At 36.8% G+C, this 23043-nt stretch overlaps 1 protein-coding gene across 1 annotated transcript in view; it reads left to right on the forward strand.

The window, feature by feature from the left end:
* cdh13 (cadherin 13, H-cadherin (heart)) overlaps positions 1-23043 on the forward strand; it is a 369140-nt gene that overhangs the window by 236639 nt on the left and 109458 nt on the right. Inside the window, exon 7 of the mRNA XM_089116363.1 lies at positions 20655-20833. Within this exon, the coding sequence (XP_088972489.1) occupies positions 20655-20833 (179 nt within the window). The remainder of the gene's footprint in view (positions 1-20654; positions 20834-23043) is intronic.

A 23043-nucleotide genomic window follows, 5' to 3' on the forward strand; every position in this document is an offset into this window, starting at 1 on the left:
GTCAGTTGTATGACGGCCCAGGATCGCCATCTACCGACGTTTAAGGGGGCCCTAAAAAGGCGGATATTGACGTATGGTCAAAATACGTCCCAAAACGTCAGTTATATGACTTTTTGGAATGAGACTGTGTTAATTGCACACTGAGTACGAAATATTCGTATGCGTATTTTCGTGTTCGTCAGCCTAAAAATTCGTCACGCATAGAAACCTTGCACACCGAGTCCGTTGCGTATTTATTAAACCTTTGCGGGAAAAAACGCAAAAATACCAAATGGATTCGTCAAGCAGTGAGGATGATTTTTGCCCTCTCTCTTATTGAAAAGAGAAGAAAGAGAAAATATTACGTCCATCCAATCCTGAAATTGCGCCGAGAGGAAGGAGAGGAGTTGCGAATTTATCCTGAGCGATTCAAAATTTACCTCATAATGTCAGTGGGACAGTTTGATGCTTTGCTAGCGATTCTGGAGCCACATATTAAAAACAAGACCACCAATTTCTGTGAACCAATCTATTCTGAACGGAGACTGGCAGCGTGTCTATGGACCAGATATGGACACACACACACACACACACACACCCGCGCGCGGCCCGGTGGAAGCGCTGGGCAGACAGAACAGCTAGGCTGTTATTGTGTATAATTGTGTATTGTGCCCAAATAATACATTAGTTATCGAATAGGCTGCTCAATCACGCCTTATTCGATCTTAAATTTCAATCTGATTGAAGGGGGAGGTTTATTAATTTCATAATCCAATATAGAGAAGAGAACACTTGATCGAATTGAAAAACTGAAAGCACGGCGCATATGGGCAATGATTTGAGGACGAGCTCCCCCCGGCCCTGAAAAGACCTCTCAAAATGCTGTCTCTGCAGTGGCGGTTCTACTTTGAATTACACCCAGGGCGAGACCCCCTTCGAGCGCCCCCCCCCCCCCCCCCCAAAAAAAAAAACACCAACCAACCAAAAAAAAAACACCCCAAAAATAAAATCACATTCCGTTCATTTGAAAAACACAGTTAATAGAATCCAGTTATTTTGCTAGATTAATCTAACTTTAAAGGGAGGAAGTTACCATTAGCGCATTGGTTATTGCCTTGAATTATGTGCATGGCACACTTTTAGTTATGACTTGTTAAAGTATACTTTGTCACGAAATGGAGTTTTTAAAAGTAAAAGCGTCAGAGAGACACTTTTTTATTTAGTAACACAATACTTATCTCTTAAATAATTTTGAACAGCTATCATATTAACAACTAGCCTATCCAAACTGTTATAGACCTAAAATAGCTTTTGTAGCCCTGTCACTCTTAAAATGTCAGAGAAAAGGACAGAATCAGAGATTATTTAGAAAATAGAAAATTGTACTTTGCATATTGGCTACTATAAAAACACATAAAGTTGATCATTATGTAAATTATTTTCATTTCATGAATATAGTGACCAACATGATCACATACACAGAATCTTGTTCAAAAAGCCTAATACACAATGAAATCAATTCACCAAGTTAATAACATTAAAGATTTGTTTTTAAGGAGTGTCTTTTATCTTACTTACCTACTAAACTTAAAAAAAGGTTAACACAAAAGATTTAAAAAATATATAAACCTCATATTTCAGCATTCAATCATCTCTATAAAAAGAATGAGTCAATAAAGATACATTCCTGACATTTATAATGCACAGTAGCTGATCTTTTATTATTAATAGTAAAATTCGGTCCGATTTTCCCATGGCTGTCGTTGTTATACAACCATGCACTGGGCTATCCACAATGTATTTCCACCACAGAAAAACGCTTGCTGTAGCTCTGCTAAAAGATTTCTTTACGGAGAAGAGAAAAAAAACCCAAGTGTTTGGGTGCACGTGCACTCCCATACTGAAAAGATTATGAGCGCGCCTCCCGCGAGCGCGTAATGAGCGCGCTTCCCGTGCGCCTAATCGCCTATTTGAAATAACGACCTCAAGCGCGCAAAAGACGCGATATGTGAACTAATCAAGAGACCCTCTTGATATCGCTTCTGTGCACGGCACCTTCTCCGCAAGCAGGGGCGCCATTGCCAATAATTGAATTGAAATGATAAAAAATAGAAAACCTTCGCGGGACAGAGGATTTTTTTAACTGCTCGTGCCGCCCCCCACGTGACATGAAGAGATGCCGCCCCGGGCGACTGCCCGGTTCGCCCGTGCCTAGAACCGCTACTTTGTCTCTGGATGCGAAAAATGCAGAAAATCGAACCCGATCCGATTAATTTTATGACGGACGAAAGTTTCGGAGGCGGTGTGCAAGCGTGACTGACATAACGTGAGGTCGAATTTTTTTTTTTAACGTGCGAAAATTTCGGATGCGAATTTCGGACTCGGTGTGCAATGGCCTTAACGGTATATTCCGATCCTTCTCAAGCTGTTTTACTAGATTTGTGTGAGGAACAGATTTACACTGTACCTTTCAAAAGTAATAGATTATTTTATTTTAGCAAAAATGCAGCGCAGCAGACTGACATGGATGGGAAGAGATTGTTTGATTGTTTTGTTTTTTTGGAGATAAAACGCATTCTCGTTGCTTCATAGGCATTAAGGTAGAACCACTAGTAACATGGACTATTGTAATGATGTCTTAACTACCTTTCTGGGCCGTGAAAGTGGCGATTACGTTGGGGGGTCAGAAAGCTCTCGGATTTCATCAGAAATATCTTCTTTAGTGTTTCGAAGATGAGCGAAGGTCTAACAGGTTTGGAATGACATGAGGGTGAGTAATTAAAGACATAATTTTCATTTTTGGGTGAAGTCATACTAGTATACACAAAGTATACTAAAAGTATACAAAGTATACTATTTTAACAATGTCTTTGTTACCTTTCTAGGTAATCGAAATAAGGGTGAGTAATGACAGAATTTTTTTTTTTTTTTTTTTTTTTGAGTGAACCAAGCTGTAATCTCTTTTATTTTTTTATATGCATAATTTCAGAAAATTATGTTGTCACAAATACTTTGGCCATAATAAGTTTTGATTAGTTTTGTACCAAGGGAAGTTGAGCAGTGGACTACATTTATTTGTAATAAAAAGACCTGAATACAAGTAAAGTGTGCAAAACGTAATGTTCAATTAAGAGATCGTTTTGATTGACAGCAGAGTTTTTGTACATTGTTCGTAAAGTTTTCCGTTTTCTCTCCAATTAAACACTTGGCTCCCATGGCTTCGTGATAATGAGTTTTCCCACCTTCTTTCTCATAAAAGAAGTGTCTCTCATCATTTCTAGCTTGCAGGTAGAATTCAATCTTAAATGTAAGTTGGACCGCACTCGTTGCGAGATATGAGAGCGTTACTGAATGCTGGGTGTCGGCTACAGCTCGGATCTCTGAGGAACCACATTGGTTTCTCAATTACTGACCCAAGGCACTCATCGCCTGGTCTATGCTTGGAGAATGCGATTGGGATAAACACAACACAGTTTATGCTGCTTTTGCATGTATAACGCCCTTAATCAAATTCTCCCTCTCTCTATATATTTTTTTTCCATTCCCCCTGTTTTTTGTTTTGTTTTGTTTTTTGTTGTTGTTTTTTTGCATATCTCATTTAGCACCACCTGCCTTAAACTGTTCATCAACACCTTCCTTCTGTCTCGATTCTCATCCCCGGGAGTTTTTTATCTGTTATTTCTCAATGCTGTTTCCCTCCTTTTCCATGTTTTCTCATTTTCTGTTTCCATCTCTTTTCTCATATCTTTAGTCTATTGGTTGCTTTGAGTATGTTTTAACAAACACAAGCTAATATGTTTTTAGTTTCATTTGCAGGCGTGTAATATAAATGGACTGTCCCTAATAATTAATAGATATGTTTGTTGAAAGGACTCACTTCTTTTGAATTGACTCAGAGCAGGGAAGAAATGTTGATGAAAACCCATTGCGTACGGCTCATGTTCAGTTAAATAAAGAGACATTTTAAAATGCCAAAATGTTGTATAATGTTGCCCCCAAGAAATTCATTCAGCTAAACCTGTTTGTATCTATTGCTTTAGTTTTGAGTGGCATTTTACTAAATGCAAATGTTTGGGACTTCAAATGTCAAATTCAAAGCCCTTTGTATTGTTTCCGACGGTCCTTTTGCCTGGCTGACGCCCATCAAAGCAAAAAATACTGCAGAGATGTCAGATCTGTGCGAGTTGCCTTAATGATGTTTAGCTTGCAAGCAGATGTTGCATAGAAAGGCCCGTCAGTTTTGCACCATCAGTTACTGTCTCTCAATATAGCTTGAGCAGAGTGGAAAGTCTGAACACATGCACATGGCACACATCTTCCTGTCTCTGCTGCCACTCTAACTGGCCTGGCACGACTGCACATACAGTATGAAGAGTTCAGATGCAAAAGCCTCTAAATGCCATTTGAAATTTTCTTCTTTAATGATGATTTTTATCAAACTTGTATATTTAAGTTCAGTAAATTCACTTAAATAACAAGTGAATTTACTGAACTTAAATATACAAGTTTGATAAAAATCATCATTAAAGAAGAAAATTTCAAATGGCATTTGGAGGCTTTTGCATCTGAACTCTTCATATATTGTTTTTCTTTTTTCCTTTTGTGTAGTTGGATTGTCTTATCCGTCCTAGTCCAATGATTTGCGTCCAGTTGTGTTTCTGTGTGTTGTTGGAGACAGTGTGAAATGCCTGTCCTCAGGGTGTTATCAGATAAAAAGTGTAGCTCATCACAAGGCTTTGGTGATGGAACCATGTCAAATTCTAGTATGAATTTTCCTCAACAAGGGAACATGACACTTCAAAGCAGCTTGTTTCGATAGATTTCCATGCCCAAATCATGGCCTACCAGGTCTCTATGTATTCATTGCTTATCCCTGTGCACAGAGTGTGTTTTTCCTTTACTAAATGTTAATGCTTGACATGTCAGCAGACTATAGTCCATGTAGGGCTGTACGATTTGTCGAATTTTAATCATGATCGCGATTTTGGCTTCCCACGATCAAATTTGTGTGATCGAGCAATATTTAAAATGCGAAAGTACGCGAGAGACTGAGTGACAGTACGCATGAGTGACCGAAGCATTAGTAAATTGGTACATACATTCTAATTTTTTTTTATATACGGTTTGTCCGTATGCTGGGTTGTTTAAACCCAACTTTGGGTCAAATATGGAAAAACCCAGTCACTTGGTTAAATTTTTTAATTAAATTTTTAACCCAGTGTTTGGGTTTGTCCATATTTGACCCAAAGTTGGGTTTAAACAACCCAGCATTTTTAGAGAGTAGTTCTGCCTTGACATGTTCTTATTTGGTTACATTCTGTTAAATTCTTGAATATTTGTTTTTTTATTGATTGTATATTTTGTGCATTTTATTCACATCCATTTTTCAGGTACAATGCAAGTTTATATTTTGCTTCCTAAAATATATTTACACAATGTAAAATAGAGCCCTGTTGAAGTTTTGCTACATTTTCTTTATTTTGGTTTATTCTTTAAGGAGATCCACTGAATTTTGGTGATTTATTTTATTTTGATGCACATAGTTGTACATTATTAGGAATGTAGCACAATATGGATGTGAAAGCAGTTATAATTTGCCTATGTGACTGTGATAGATGTGACCAGTAAAGGATAAAAGAACACAGAGGCAACGTTTAGGGGTTTATTGCCACATGATGGGGTTACAAAAGCAAAGCCAATTCTAACCCAATGGTGGTAAACCAAACATAACAAAAATCAAATAACAAAAAAAAAAAAAAAAAAAAAAAAAACATAGGCTACAATAACAATGGGTCACTGCATTTGCCTCTCAAACATTTGGTCAAGGGCCTACAACCTGTTCTCTCACAGAACACTCACCCACATACAGAAACAATTAACGTATTTATACCTTGGTGGCCAGCACCAATAATCACATAAAGGGGAATACACAGACATTTAATGGCCATTACACACAATAAACGCATATGAAAACACCCAATATACATAAACAAACACCTCAAAAAATACTATCAAATGACTTCACTCAATAAATGTACTTCTTATAAGCAAACAAAAGAAAAGCAAGCAAAATAGTCCTTGGAGAGTTCCCCCGGAGCAGAAACCGGAATGGTTGTGGCGTGGCCTGATCACCGGAACCATATATATACGTCCGATGTTTCCGCTCTAACCCCTTTTGATTGGTGCACCAGCGCACGGGAGTCAGACGTGCCAAACAAACAAACAAAGAGAACGGTAAGAATAAACTTAAACTAAACGTTAAAGAGTGTGCGCACTTAACTCCAAACGAAAGTTTAAATAAATTCTATTAAAAATAAATAATGTTGTTGTGTATTCTTTACTGTAAACAAATTCCATTTAATAAAAACTCAAACTGACCTGACCCAGGCTCACCCACATCCGACAATAATATGTCACAGTGACAATAATATTGGTTTTGGTTAAACAAATAATCGTGATAATTAAATTGTGATCTCAATATTAATTAAAATAATTATGATTATCATTTTGGCCCAAATCGTGCAGTCCTTGTCCCATGTGATTTAAAATCATGGTGAAAGTTCTGTAAACTTGTAAGTACTGATAGATGGGGCAAAATGTGTGGTGGGCAGTGGCAAACAAAGATTTTATTACTATTAAAGTCTGTTATTATTAGTTTTCCACTTCTAGACTGATTAAAACAAAATCTCCTTGTAAAGAAGTGCAAGATTTCAGAGTGATTCTTTTTATGTTTTATTAACTGATTCAAATCAAAATATAGACTTTAAAATGCAGCATTTTGTGATATAATCTGTCTGTTGATACAGACCAGAATGATTAATTAGATTTTGTGAGACTAAAGAAACAAATTCACCACATTCCTCAGTAGATTAATGGACTTGTTGTAAAACACGCAGACTACTTGGTTTAGTACTTTTTTTCATTAAGTGTATCATAGATCATGAACAGATTTAATTAATTGTTAAGTTAATTGTTTTTCCCCCTACTCACAATACTGTCACAGTCATTGTTTCCACTTTGGATGGTTGATTATTTTAGAAACAACCTTAATGTGCTCTTTTATTTATTTCTTTTTAATAGTGCAGATTTTTCTGTTATTTACAATGAAATACAAAATAGGCACTTTTGTTCATGTTTAGAGTCTGTTAGATTTTTCAATACTTTCAATGCTACAATGCAGCATTTATTTGAGTAATATTGTGAAAGTTATATTTTAATATATTTTAAAATGTAATGTATAGATGTAATTATACAAAGCTGACTTTTCATCATCATTATTCCAGTCTTCAGTGTCTTCTACCATGCTGATTTGATACTAAAGAAACATTTCAGATGATTAATGTTGAAATGTCAAATTAATGTTGATTTAAAGCTGCAGTCCGTAGCTTTTTTGTTTGGTTAAATTATCCAAAATACATATTTTAGAAAATACATAACGATTCAAAGCAGTAAACTTAATAATGTTTTTAATTCCAGTGGTACCATGGTGGATTTCCGCGGAAGATTCGATCATGTCTTTGCGTCATTACATCACATCTGTACACATAAAGAAGGAGTCTCGGCTAGTAGGATATATTGCATGTGAGGATGCTGGAGGTGGAGATTTATAGCCTTTTCTCACAGCACTTGATTTAATTAAACTTATATATTGCAACCGGACCCATGCGGAAAACAAGGATGCATATCGGAAGGACATTACGTCACACAATGCTGACGTTGTTAACATTAACATTTTGAGAACTAAGTATGGTTTGCATGGATGATAAGTGATTGTTAAATTTAATCAGCACGATTTACTGCAATGTCAGAACCAAAACAAAAGTCGATGTTACTTGTTCAGATGACATTTTCCAGTGAAAACTATTATGTTGGTCATACTTTCAAAAATAATAATCTGTGATTCTGAATATAAGTAACCGGTGACTGACAGTTGCACAGTCTCCACAAACATTTTGTTCATCCGCGCTGTGCCGTGTCAAACTACAACTCACGTTAAGTTAATAATTGAATGACTGTAATTGCAGATTTCGAATAGAGATGGCGACAAAGAGGAAAAACTGCGGACTGCAGCTTTAATGCTGTTTAATATTTTTGTGGAAACCAAAACTTTATTGTCAAGTTATTATGAAATCATGCATTATCAAGATTTGAATCGAAAGTTTAAAAAAAACATGAATTTATTTGAAATATTAAATATTTGTAACGTTATAACTGTCTTTACAGCCCGTTCTCATGATCCCAAGGCGTCATATACGACACTTTTGCCAAAACGTAGACATCCAACGCACATGGCACTCTTTAGCGTCAATATGAGGCACAGATATATAGGACAGAAGGCGCCTCCTAGTGGTCTAACTCTAACCCTACCGCATACCTAAACCTACCATACTCGGTACGTGTTATATTGACGCTAAAGGGTGCCATGTGCGTTGGATGTCTACGCTTTGGCAAAAGCGTCATATATGATGCCATGGGATGAGAATGCATTGGTCTTTACTGTCACTTTTGATCAATTGAATGTCATTATTTAATAAAAGTCTTTCCTTGAAAATAATAATAAAAAAAAAATAAAAAAATCTTACAGACCCCAGTGTTATGAATAGGGATAGTAGGGATAGTGCATTACCTTTCATTTGGTCCAATACAGATCAAAATAGTGCAAGGAAGCAAGTGAAGTGACATACAGTACAAGATTTGTGCATTAAAAAGGTTATTTTGAGAATACACAACAGTGTTAGACTTGCAAAACCACCCAATTAGAGAGAAAGAGATTGTCTAGGTGTCATGTAAATTTGGCAGCCTGTTTATACAAGTTGGGGTTTAGTTTGCCACTGACACTAGACATGGCTCAGAAAACACTCTATATAATGGATATAATGTACAGTACAGTAGTTTCTTACTTACTACTAAGGGTGGGTCATGAATATTTGGAGGCTGAAACTATATTACTGCAAATGTCTTTCTTTTTTTTCAGAATCAGTTTTACATACAGGTTAACCAGCTTTTCAGGCAATCCTCAAAGCAATCATATATGTACTGGGACATCACCTTAAACCTCACTGGGCCAACAAAGGTTCATTTAGACAGCTCCAAGAGTCCTGGGACCTGAACTACATCTGAGCTCTGTAAGCCACACAGGGATTTTTATAGAGCGGGTCCCATAGGAGACAGTTCATTGCTGGGGTCTCAACCGACAGGAAGTAACCGAGGCGGACAGGTTCTGACCCTGAGCTGTCAATGATTCTGTAAACAGTTTTGGGGGGTGATGCATCAGGTAAAGATCTGGGATTTCCATAGCTTTGTTCCGTCTTGTTTTACATGCCTCTGGTGCAGGCATCTTGGGTTTGGAAGTGCAATTCTGTGTTGACAGACCCAGTAATTCTACACGGTTCTGTCCTGAAGCTGCAAGGTTCCGAAAGCCTCTGACATGTAAATGACAGTGGTTTTATGAATCTTTGAAATGTTCTCATTTCGAAAGCGGGACTTTTTGGGGGGGTTTTGTCAAAGCTCTTTTTTCATCTAAAGACATTACATCTTTAGGCTTTCGTCAGCCGTGATGTTGACGGAGATTATTATTTATTTTCCCTTTGAGTTCCTGTGGACGCTGTGGGGGAAAGACTTTGACTTTTAAGTTCACAAAGGGAAACGGTTCTCTAAAAAAGGGAAAATAATATCGCCAGGCGTTTTTTATTTATTTATTATTTTTTTTTTTTCCTCGACCAGGTTGCATAGTGGATTCTCTGAGAGAATAATTTCGGCTGTGTCTTCGCATGCGGTGGTCCATTTGCTGCAGTCTCTGATCTGTGTTCGATGAGTTCCCATGTGTGTTTGTGTTAGCATGCATGCTGATGTCAGTGTTATGTGTTACCTCTGGTGCTGCTTGTGCAAGTGTGTACAGTATGTCAGAAAGGCATCATGAGGCCTCTGCCTGCTGCCAGGTTATAGAGCACAACGTGTGAACACACACAACTACAATATGGAAGCTGTAGGTCAGATGAAAAAAAAAAAAAAAAAAGAAAATCTTCCAGCAAAGTTTTATCAGGCAAATATATTTAGAAAGGTTGCACCATTTTCAGCTGCCTGTGACTGAGACACGATATAATGTGATGAGAGCTGTGCGGGAAGAGAAACGAGATCCGCTGCTCGTGTGTGTGCAGTCTGGTACAAAACACTTAGGTAGGACGGCGTAACTTTACGATTATAACGTAAGACTGTAGAAACAATGACAGACAGCCTCAGTAAAGTTAGCTTCATTCATTGGGAGAAAATGTGCGCCTTTGGGGTTTGTAGTCTTTGTAATTACGTATGTTCAGTCTTATACCTCAACGGTTTTACATCAAACTGCGACTTTCTTTACTTTAAAATGTATCTTTTAAATTGACAAACATCATATGTGTAATTCAGGGCACAATTCAAACGAGATCAAAATATTTGTTGTCTCTCGCCATTGACTACCATTCAATATTTTTCCGAAATAAGGTCCCATGGTGGTCGACCGGAAGGGGAGGGACTTAGGCTCTCTATTTGTCCTTCGAAGGACGCACCTTGTAGCCTTTGTGGGATTTCCCAATTGCACAATTGTTTTTTTGAGCTGCGCCCTCTTCTGGACAGGAGTGAATTTGCATATCCTTCACCCTGAGGCTTATTCGTTTCACCTTTGCAGAAAACGCATATGGATTTTTAAATTATTTTTATTATTAACAAACAAGCAAGCCCAGATGAGAAAAAGTAATGCAAAAGTAACATACGGTTTCATAAAAAGTATTTCATACTAAGTAATGCAATTGTTTAGAGCCACTCAATATTTTAACACATTCTTTTAAAAGTAACTTTCCCCAACACTGGTTTTGAATATTAAAATTCATTGTATTATGAAAATGTACAAGTAATATGAAACATAACATTGGTTATTATTATTATTATTGATATAATGCTTATTAATTGATTGATTTGATTTGATTTGTTATGCTGTCTTGTAACTTCAGTTTGCAGACATCCTAAAAAAAATCAATGATCTTATATTTCTTAAAGTCTGGACAATGTAAATTAGTCATGGCAGAGTTTACTTCACTCCTCCTTGCCTATATTGACTTGTATTGTATTCATTTCAGATTTATATTAAGTCCGGCAAATGATCTGATCATAGTCTGAGCTGTTTGTTTGCTTTCCAAGAAGACTTGATGGCTGAGCAAAATGTTGTTTTGGTTGAGCTTAATGTCTCCTCATACATAAATTCTGCCCCTCTGAGGACTTCCATTTCATGGTTTAGTTTGATGATCAATGCCATAATAAGATGCACATCATGTTTACACCACAGCGATGTGTGCATTAAACCATACATATGCTGCGCGCTCCCAGGATTTAAACGTATTCCTGCTGCTTTCAAATACACTGTGAAACAGTTAGCTAATGCAGCAAGCCCCCACAGAGGTGTTAATTAGATTTTTTTTCATCCGAACATGACTGCACACAAACTCTTGCACTCCCCCTCAGATATACACACATAGACACAAACAAATTTGCTGTCTAATTGAACACAATTTCATTTGATGATATTCATTCCAATCCATTTCCATTGCATGTACACACACTCGTCCACTTTATTGGCCCTGTTTGCATTACCAGGGCATGTTATGTAGGGGCACTTATTAGAAAATGAATACACAATGTGTTGCTAATAGTAATTGTTGGGGTGACATTTTGCTCCCTAATTAACTGCCATCCTTGTTCCTGTGAGTGGTGTCCATTTCCTGAATCAGCAAGGTCATGAAGTAAAAATAGATAATGCCGTTTTTTAAAATTACGACGAATTCCCCCAACAACCATAACCTATTTTGTGTTGGGGCAATGATATGTTATTTGCATTAATGAATAAGTTGTTTGGACAATTTGTTAATTTTAAGCATCACTAGCTTCAATTTTGAGAAACTAAGTTAGCTTTTGCTTGGTGAAACATCTATCAGTCACAATAGATAGTTTAGATAACAATATAATAGTTGAAGTGATTTGTGGAAAGGATTGTGGCTTGATGAACTTGTATGCATTAACTCACTTAGATACAGTACCATAATAATGACAAGTGCTGGAAGTTCATTATTAGCCTGCCCCAATGTTCACCTGTTATGGAAATCATCCATGTTCTCAAAACGTGGAGGTTTTATACATTTTGTTAATTAAGTAATGCAAATAACATATCATTCCCCCAACAACCATAACATATTTTGTGTTGGGGCAATGACATGTTATTTGCATTAAAGGATTAGTTCACTTTTGAAAAAACTTTTGCTGATAATTTACTCACCCCCAAGATGTCCATGTCTTTCTTTCCTCAGTCGAAAAGAAATTTGATGAAAACATTCCAGGATTTTTCTCCATATGATGGACTTCAATGGGAACCAGACGGTCCAAGGTCGAAAAGACAGTTAATAACAGTTTCAGATGCAGCTTCAAATGTCTTTAAACGACACCAGACGATGAATAATCATGCGAAACGATCGGTTATTTCAAAACTTATTCCAAAAATGTAACTTTTCTAAGGACAAATGCTAGCCTTGCTCTATTCTGTGAGGCACGTTTGTAATGTCACATAATACGTAATTACGTTCAAAAGGTCACGGGCGACGTAGCCGAAAGTACAGAGTCAGTGTTTACAAGTTGAACACATAGGTTAATCGTGCAAACTAACTCAAACGCCGTTTACAAAAAAAGGAATTAAAAGGTAAAACAATGATGTCGGACAATTTTGATTCTGTACTTCCGGCTACGTCACCCGTGACCTTTTGAACGTAATTACGTATTACGTGACGTTACAAACGCGCCTCACAGAATAGAGCAAGGCTAGCATTTGTCCTTAGAAAAGTTACATTATTGGAATAAGTTTTGAAATAACCGATCGTTTGGCATGATAAGACCCTTACTCATCGTCTGGTGTCGTTTAAAGACATTTGAAGCTGCATCTGAAACTGTTATTAACTGTCTTTTGGACCTTGGACCGTCTGGTTCCCATCTAAGTCCATTATATGGAGAAAAATCCTGGAATGTTTTCATCAAAAATTTCGACTGAGGAAAGAAAGACATGGACATCTTGGATGACATGGGGGTGAGTAAATTATCAGCAAAAGTTTTTTTCAAAAGTGAACTACTCCTTTAATGAATAAGTTGTTTGGACAATTTGTTCTGTGAGTTTGTTTTGCTGTTTGACAGATTGATGATTGACAGATTCAATTATGTGTAGAATTCCCTTGTTTGGCGTTTTCGAAGCAAAAATATTCAGTTAAATGCTACAGTTTGAGCTGAAATCAGGGACAAACAGTAGTGTGGTTTTGCACTGGAAACTGGTAGAATGAGTGAGAAGCATTTTTCAGTGATGGGAACAGTGTCAAAGGTAGAGTTTAATTGGTCAGCTGTAGGTTGTAAAGGCGAAGAGCTGGATGGGAAGAGTGACATGATACTGTCACTATGCAGCAGCGGCAAGAACACCTTCGCATTTTCAAGGATTATTATATAGCATTTCAACCTGAAAATAAAGGATTCACGTACGCATATTTATAAGATTGACTTCTAAAACTTTGCAGTGTTTGGCCATTGATTATTGTGTAAATACAGTTATTTCTTTATACAAATGCTACTTCAGGTGTTGCTTGCATGCAGTGTAAAGATGGTCTTCTCCTCCTCTGTCATTTGCTTTCTCATCCTCTTTCAACTCATCTCACACACACGCACAGACACACACCGTGTTAATAAGTGCTACCTCTTGCTCTCTTCTTTCATATCAGTAATGGAGAAGCTGGAGACAAGGATGAGATGAGAGAATGATGTGTGGCGTTATGCTGTAGCACTTTCCAATGCAGGCCTGGGATCAAACTGGACACACAGATTACATTTCTGTGTTTACTTGCCCGTGTGCATTGTGAGACTTTATGTGAGGTACCAGCGCTTCAGAGGCTTTATGGAACATAAAAATGTGGAAGTGCAAGGTTAGGATCATTTTTTCTTTGTTCTGAAAGTCAATTTTGCTACTATGTGGTGACGTCCGATGTAAAATCGCTGGAGTTATTCTATAACAAAAGGTTGCATAGTGGGTCATAATGATGCTGAATCTTGTTGAAATGAGATTTATTCTTTCGCATCACGAGCTTCAATTTTGAGAAACTAAGTTAGCTTTTGCTTGGTGAAATCTATCAGTCACAATAGATAGTTTAGATAACAATATAGTTGAAGTGATTTGTGGAAAGGATTGTGGCTTGATGAACTTGTATGCATTAACTCACTTAGATACAATACCATAATAATGACAAGTGCTGGTAGTTCATTATTAGCCTGCCCCAATGTTCACCTGTTATGTAAATCATCCATGTTCTCAAAACGTGGAGGTTTTAGACATTTTCTATTCCATTTTGGGATCTGGAAAATGGTGCTTTAGAATGAATCAATTATAAATAAGTGCATATGGAGACACGCATCATATAAGATGAATGCAGAGTTCTGATTATGATGCATATATGATGCCAGTGTGTAATGCAGAGTTTCATGTGTTTCTTCTTTATGCAGCACTGTTTCTGCCTGGGATTATATTTTAAGGGAACGAGCAAATTGGAGAATGCCCAGCGGTTCAGGGTTTCTATAAAAAGGGAGCTTACTCGCTATGGTGTAATGAAACAATGTGAACATTGAATAGTCGGACTTTGCCTGCGGACTTCTCTTACAGAGCGCTGAATTGCACTTGAGTGCCTTTAAGCAAGGGAGAGTAAGTCAGCTGGTCCATTCAGGGCAAGAAGGCAGCAAATTTGACCTCAGTGCTCCATTCCACATTGTAGTCCATTTATCTTTCTCTAGAACTGCTAGATGTATTGAATTACCTCCCGAAATGAAGGGTAATTCTGCTCTGTGCTTTCCTGTTGCTATGTAGCAGAGATGGACTATATTTGTAGAAATCTGTGCTTCTTGAAGTCTTGCACCCCAGACAATGCAACAATCAATCAATGTGCCCAAAATTTTAACACGTCGTGTCCTTAGAATGAATCTTTCTCTGTCTCTGAGAAAAAAAAAAAATAATAATAATAATTCGGTAGATTTCAGTGTAAAATTGTGTACACGTTTAACTTAGTTAAAGTCTAAAGTGCTGTGATCTCTTGTAAAGAAGCTTCATAGTCTGGTCTCCCTGCAGACCGTATGCCCTTCCTCTCTTTCTCTCTCATCCTGGTATAGACTGATCACTCACTCACACACACCTGCTCCATCATTATTTCATCCTGTCTCAATCTCTCCCCCGTTCTTCCTATTATAAAGCCCATCACACAGTGCGCTGGCTTCCCCGGTGTGAATGAGATCCTGAAGTCATATTGATTTCCCTGGATGTCTATAATAGAGGATGTGCCATGTGTAACACCGGCCTTGTGTTAGCACACTGTAGCCCTTACTTTATTTTCCAAATGGTTTTTTTTTTTTTTTTAAACAGTACTATAGAACTGTGAACAGAGGGGGAAACTAAAAATGAATTGTCCCTGCTAATGATGTTATTTATTTATTTTGTATGCATTGTTTTAGCACCTGAAGGAATTATGTAAGTGTTAACAATGCAAATCTGACTGCAAAATTAGCACTGAATGTGATTTGCGGTTTTAAGTGCTAGGTTGACAGGGATCTAGCATATTATTATGTACAGTATCGCTTCACCACTGAGATTCACACACCTGAATCGACTCTTTAAAAAGCCAAAACTGTGCTAGACTATACAGTGCACCAAATGCAAAAGCATTTAATTATTTATTTATTTTTATTATTAATTAAATTCTGTTCACTGAAAAGATGTGATTTATATATTTAAATGTATTAAAAATATATATATATATATATATATAAAAAAACACTAAGCATGTCCGAAGGAAAAAATAATATGTATAAAGTGTTAGAAGCAATAATTGCAATATGTCCAAAACGGAGCGAGATGAAGCATAAGCATGCTATTTTTTTCCCCACCCCTTATACAACTCTAAATAGTTACAATATATATATATATATATATATATATATATATCTCATTATGTATTCATTGCAAGAAAAGAAATAAACAGTAATTATAAACACCAACCAATTTTTTATTTTTTATTTTTGTACATTTTGCACCAAACTGCCCATCACCAGTATCACGTATAATCAGTATTACGTATAACCCACACTTACAATCGCATCTGTCAATCCTCATATCCTTTTAATAAAGTGTTTGAACAAATATTAAACAGTTTAAAAAGTTGTATAATGTTTTAACATCTATACTCCAAACCATTCCACAACCTTACCCCACAAATAGTGATGCACATACTTGGTTTTTATTTTGAGTTTTTTAAAGTGTAATTCTTCTCTCAAGTTATACCCACCCTGCCTTTTCATAAACTTGCCTTTCCTGGAAGAATTTATAGTTTATGCAAAATAAATAAATAAATAAATAAATAATTTGAATATCATTAAAAAAAAAATTGTGGGTAAAGCAGCTTTTCCATACAATGTTCATTTTCATTTTAAACCATCCAATTGTGCCGGGCAAATTATAAATTAAATTCACAATTTGGATTTAAACAGCCATTGACTTAATTTAAAAGTCCAATTTCAATATAGTGCTTTGCTAAACTAAATTGCATATACTTAGCGTATAACCCACTGAAATACTGTAACTCACTGCCTTTGAAAAGAAACAAGAAAAAAGAGGGAACAAGAGCAGCATATTAAGAATAAAAAGAAGAAAGAAGAAAACGGTCTGATTTCTTTGCCTTCTGGCCCGAACTGTCGTTATCGGGATATAAATATGCCCTTTTAATGCCGTGACACACTTTGAGTTGTGATTATGTAAAACCTCTCCTCCACAAAAGCTGAAGGGTCCCGCTTTTTAGCTAGCGCTTGATTTTAGGCAGCTGGGGCCATGTCGAAGTGGAAGGCACCCTGTGGAGAACCCCACGGTTTTGGATGGTACACCACTGCCTTCGGTTCTGGAGTAGGGGACTGTGATTGGCACCCACAGGGCTTCAGCTGTTGGCAGAAGGCAGAGATGCCCACTAAAATGCATCGGATCTTTCAAAAAACGCATTCTTCTGCTACATCAGAGAGCGACAGAATGAGAGGACGAGAAGAGTGCGTGCAACATGTAAAGACATTGCTGACTGTATAGGCACAACAAGGAGGGGATACTTACCTGTTCATACTGCGGTTGATTTTAGCATGCCAGCAATGTGCCTTAGTTAATGCAGAGTTAGACACAGAACCTGATATCAAATGAATCGCTCAAGTCAGGCGTTTTATGAGACATTATTCATTTCAATGTTCTGTCTCTTGTTCAAGTGTGACAAGATGCTGGAATTAAAAGGGAGAAAGAAAGAGCCAGAAAGAAAAAGTCCTCACTCTGACTGATCCCATAGCCCCAATTAGATGAGCAGAGTTGATAATACAGTAATGAAGACCCGCAGATTCAAGTCTAGTCATTTCAGGTCCTCCCATTAAACCTTCCAATGTAGTTAACATTGATTCCGGCTTGGCGCTGGGCAGAGTATGGACTTCATAAAGGAAGACAATAGCTCCTGAATTGGGCTCAGCTTTGACATAATTGCCTCATAATTGCATAGCAGTGATTTGCATTCACTTTCTGGCCCTTCCCATCAGCCAATTAGATCCGTTTGTTGATTTATGTGTGTGCTGATGGGAGCTGATGGCTTTTGTCATGGTTCATATTGATGACTGCTAAATACCTCAAGGCTTTTTTTTTTTTATCTTTATGAGGGTGCAGGAGGACAACATGTTAATAGAACTACGGGAACCAGATTGAACGGTGATTCACAATCAAGTGGTCATGTGGTGATTAGGTTCATTGTGCTATTCAAATATTTGTACAGTTGAAACACTTCTTGATTCTAAATATATTCTATACTATTCTATAGCTCTATTTGGACAGGACTAATTTTTACAGCCAGTGAAAACTAGACTAACTTTGCGATTTAATACCTGGTCCTTAATGGCCACGTTCAGTTTACAGAGTTCCCAATCTTGTCTAGATCACTAAGTATGAAGTAATTGTGTCTCAATTTGAACTCAAGTGTCTTTGAATCCTGTTTTAGGTGTGGTAAAGTTTATTTTTATTTCAACTCAGCAATGATGTGCAGTGCTGCTGTAATTCATTTTGACAGGATGTACAGTCATTGATTTAACTGAGCTATATCTCTATATCTCTCTTTATCTCTCTCTCTCCATATATATATATATATATATATATATATATATATATATATATATATATATATATATATGAAGAGTTCAGATGCAAAAGCCTCTAAATGCCATTTGAAATTTTCTTCTAAAATGCTAATTTTTATCAAGCTTGTATATTTAAGTTCAGTAATTTCACTAAAATGGCAATGAAGATTACCTATTAATTGTCATTTAAGTGAAATTACTGAACTTAAATATACAAGCTTGATAAAAATGGTCATTTTAGAAGAAAATTTCAAATGGCATTTAGAGGCTTTTGCATCTGAACTCTTCATATATAGCCTACACATACACTACTGGTCAAAAGTTTTAGTCTGTAAGATTTTTTATGTTTTTAAATGAAGTTTCTTCTGCTCACCAAGGCTGCTTTATTTGATGAAAAAAAAAAAAGACAAACATTAATTTTCTGAAATATTATGACAATTTAAAATGACTGTTTTCTATGTTAATATATTTAAAAATGTAATCTGAAAGCTGAATTTTCAACATCATTACTGTTGCTGATTACACATCCGTTTTCAGTGTCACATGATCCTTCAGAAATCATTCTAATATGCTGATTTTATGCTCCAAAAACATAAATTATTATTTTAAATGCTGAAAACAGTCATGTACCACCCCCCCCCCCCAAAAAAAAAAATTCGCTGATGAATAGAAAGTTCAAAAGAACAGCATTTATTTAAAATAAAATTTATTCTAACATTATAAATGTCTTTACTGTAACTTTTGATCAATTTAACTCATCCTTGATGAATAAAAGTATTTTCTAATATCCTTCCCACAAAAATAAATAAAATAAATTCTTAATGACCCCAAACTTTTGAATGGTAGTGATTAATGTTGACAAAAGCTTGCCATTTCAGATCAATTCTGTCCTTTTGAACTTTCTATTCATCAAAGAATCCTGAAATAAAAATGTAAAAACTGTTTTCAACATGGATAATAATCATAAATGTTTCTTGAGCATCATATTATAATTATTTCTGTAGGATCATGTGACACTGAAGACTGGAGTAATGATGCTGTAAATTCAGCTTTGATCACAGGAATAAATTACACTTCACTACATTCACATAGAAAACCGCTGTTTTAAATCGCTGTTAAATTTTTTCTTTTTTTTTTTTTAGCAAATAATTGCAACCTTGGTGAGCAGAAGAGACTTCTTTTAAAAACATAAAAAATCTTTTGACCGGTAGTGTATATATCCCAAACTTTGATTGGCAGCATTTCAATTAATGTGATAAATTGCCATTTGAAAACATTTTTCTAGCCAACAACTGACAAGTACAAGAAACAAATGACAAGAACAAAACAATGAAGTTGCCCTTCATAAAGCTGAGCATGAGTGCTCTTGTCTGGGTGCTTGTCTTTCTGTATGTGTGTGGGAGAGAGAAAGAGGTTGTACGTGTCTGTGTGCGCGCACGCATGGTCGGCACACACTCGAATGTGTGTCACCGTGTGTATCTGCGAACACGGAGGTCGTATAACTTGGTGTAACCGAACAGTGAAGTGGAACCGCTCGCCTTGACTAGAGGTGTCACGAAAGAGCCCCGCTATGCGCTTCAGCATGTGTAATTAATCATTAGAGGTGTAGTTCTTAACCACCGCCTAATACCATCTCTCGTCCCTTGCAGAAACCCACTTCTCCCTTAATTACTTATAATTGCCTTTTACTCATTCACTCTAAGATGCTAATATTCCTATTTGAGAGTGTTCAGCACATTTCCTCCCCAGTTTTTTTTTTAAATTTTTTTATTTTTTGGTGCCTTCTGGATTTATGCCGTACCGGGCAGGAGCTCTCATAAAGGCTGATCGCGAGGTTAACGTCAGTGATAGAGGCCATTAACTTCAGGAGATAGATATGACTTAGCTTCATGTCACTGTCTGGTCACTGTTACTTTGAGAGGCTCCGGCTCCATTTGTGGCCCACTTTTGCGGCTGAGCACATTCAGATGAGATGGAAGGAAATGAAATAGATGAACAGACGCCACCTGAACTGAGATATCAGCCTCTCTCCGGATACCGTGGAGCCGCTGTTCATTCCAGGGGCCATGTCAAAGAGAGGAGGCGAGCAGATATGTCAAGGATTGACTAGGATTACAGTTCATCTGCCAAGAACGGCATCCTTATTTTAGATGCAGGACAATATAAAACTGAACTGCGTCAGGAAAATCATAACACAGCCTCTTAGAAGTGGAATTTTGCTCTTCTATATTTTCTGTCCGCCCTGAAGCCCCATTCAAACGTGGTTTCGATTGATTACAGCTTCGTTTGGCTGTGCGGTTTAATGAAAAATGGCAATGCAAGTGGTATCGGTGTATAGATAAAACCTTAAGGATATACAGTAGTTGGCACCAAACCGAGTATCATCCTGCTCATTTGTCTCCGTTATAACTAATTGATTTTCAAATTGTTTTTGGCAGGTACTACAGTGATGACCATGACGTCTTACGATGCAGACGATCCCAACACGGACAACGCTGTGCTGCGCTACATCATCGTGAGACAGCAGCCCGATAAACCTTCACCCAATATGTTCTACATCGACCCGGAAAGAGGCGACATTGTCACCGTGATATCACCCCAGCAGCTCGATAGAGAGGTATGTGCTTTCTTTGAGTTCCTTTTTTTAATTGTTGGATGGATATGAGCTACAGTTTATATGTGTATATATATATATATAAACAGTAAAAACAGATTGCTGAATAATATATGCTGTACATTATTGTATGTTTTCAATTAGTGGCATACCATGAATCTTGGGGCCTTCTCCCCTGCCATAGCTGGTGATGTCATGCATAAACTTTTGTCTCAGGTGGAGATATTATGATGGAGAAAGGCAGTATTGTTATTTTGGGCAATTTATCCTGCTCTTAAATCTTTTTTTTTTTCTTCTTCTTTTTTTCCTGTTACTCTTTACAATATATCATTATATTCATTCATTATAGCAATATATTCATAACAAACTATGAATAAATATATAATTAATATGAATGAACAAACAATATATACACTCACTGGCCACTTTATTTACATACTTTATTTAGTGACACCCGTTTAACTGCTCATTAATGCAAATATCTAATCAGCCAATCACATGTCAGCAACTCAATGCATTTAGGCATGCAGACATGGTCAGGACGATTTGCTGTTTAAAGTTTAAAGGGAGAGTGCAATGGTGTTTCATGTAGAGTTGTTTACAGTGTTAAAGAGATGGATTCTCTTGCTAAACATGGCCAAAATTTAAAAAATATATATATTTTAAACGAATAACGGAGAATTTCGGTGACGAAAATTTTACTTCCGGGTTGGTACAAGTTTCGGCTGTTTTTTTTTTTTTTTCTCGATCGTGGATCTAATGACATAGTGTTAGATGACATTTCTCTCGGAAAACCAGAGGACGCGCTTCAAAAGGAAATCATCGGCACCGCTGCATAGGATTTGTTTAAGAATATCTTTGTTTAGCTGGCCACTGTGTCTGTTTACTGTAAAACCAAATCATGTCGTCATAGACCACGAGTAAACACACAAATGTTGTAAGTTATAACTCGTGCATGACATTGTGTTCTAAAAACACTGCGCTCAAGTTCAAATCATCCCCACACACACACACACAAACTTTAAACTGAGGAAGAAAGGTGAATTAAGTGACTTTGAATGTGGCATGATTGTTGGTGCCAGACAGGCTGGTCTGGGTATATCAAAAACTGTTGATCTACTGGAATTTTCACGAACAACCATCTCTAGGGTTTACAGAGAATGGTCCAAAAAAAAAAAAGGTGAAAATATCCTGTGAACTGCAGTTCTGTGGGCTAAAATGACTTGTTGATGCCAGACAACAGAGACTCAAATAACCATTTGTTACAACGAGTTATGCAGAAGAGCATCTTCGCATAACACGTCGAAACCTTGAAGCAGATGGGCTACAGCAGCAGAAGACCACAGCGGGTGCCTCTCCTGTTAGCTGTCTCACCAAATTAGACTAACATTTCCTGGTCTGATCTCAATATCTGCTATGACATTCAGATGGTAGGGTCAGAATTTGGCATGGATCCATCCTGCCTTGTATCAGCGCTTCAGGCTGCCGGTGGTGGTGTTGTGTAGGGGATATTTTCTTGGCACTTTTTATGCCCCTTAGTACTAACAGAGCATAATTTAAAGGCCACAGGCTATCTGAGTATTGTTGCTTACCAAGTCACTTTATCACCACAGTGTACTAATTTTCTGATGATTACTTCCAAGAAGAAAACACAGTGTCACAAAGCTTAAAACATGTCAAACTGCACTCTCAGAAAAAAAAGGGTACTGGGGCTGTACCTTTTCAAAAGGTACACTTTTGTACCCAAATGCTTCATATTGGTACCTTAGTGGTACATTTTAGCACCTAAAATGAACAAATTAACACCTAAATGGACATATTAGCACCTGAAATGGACATATTAGCACCTACAATTTACATATTAGCACCTAAAATGGACACATTAGCTCCTGAAATGTACATATTAACACTTAAAATGTCCATATTAGTACCTAAAATGTACATATTAGCACCTAAAATGTACATATCAACACCTAAAATGTAAATATTAGCACCTAAAATGTAAATATTAGCACCTAAAATGTACATATTTGGACCTAAAATGGACATAATAGCTCCTGAAATGTATATCAACACCTAAAATGTACATATCAACACCTAAAATGTACATATCAACACCTAAAATGAACATATTAGCACCTAAAATGTACATATATTAACACTTAAAATGTACATATTGGCACCTAAAATGGACAAAAGTTTACCTTTTGAAA

Source organism: Pimephales promelas, chromosome 10 (genome assembly GCF_988280905.1).
Source record: "Pimephales promelas chromosome 10, fPimPro1.hap1.1, whole genome shotgun sequence".
Classification (NCBI taxonomy): Eukaryota; Metazoa; Chordata; class Actinopteri; order Cypriniformes; family Leuciscidae; genus Pimephales; species Pimephales promelas.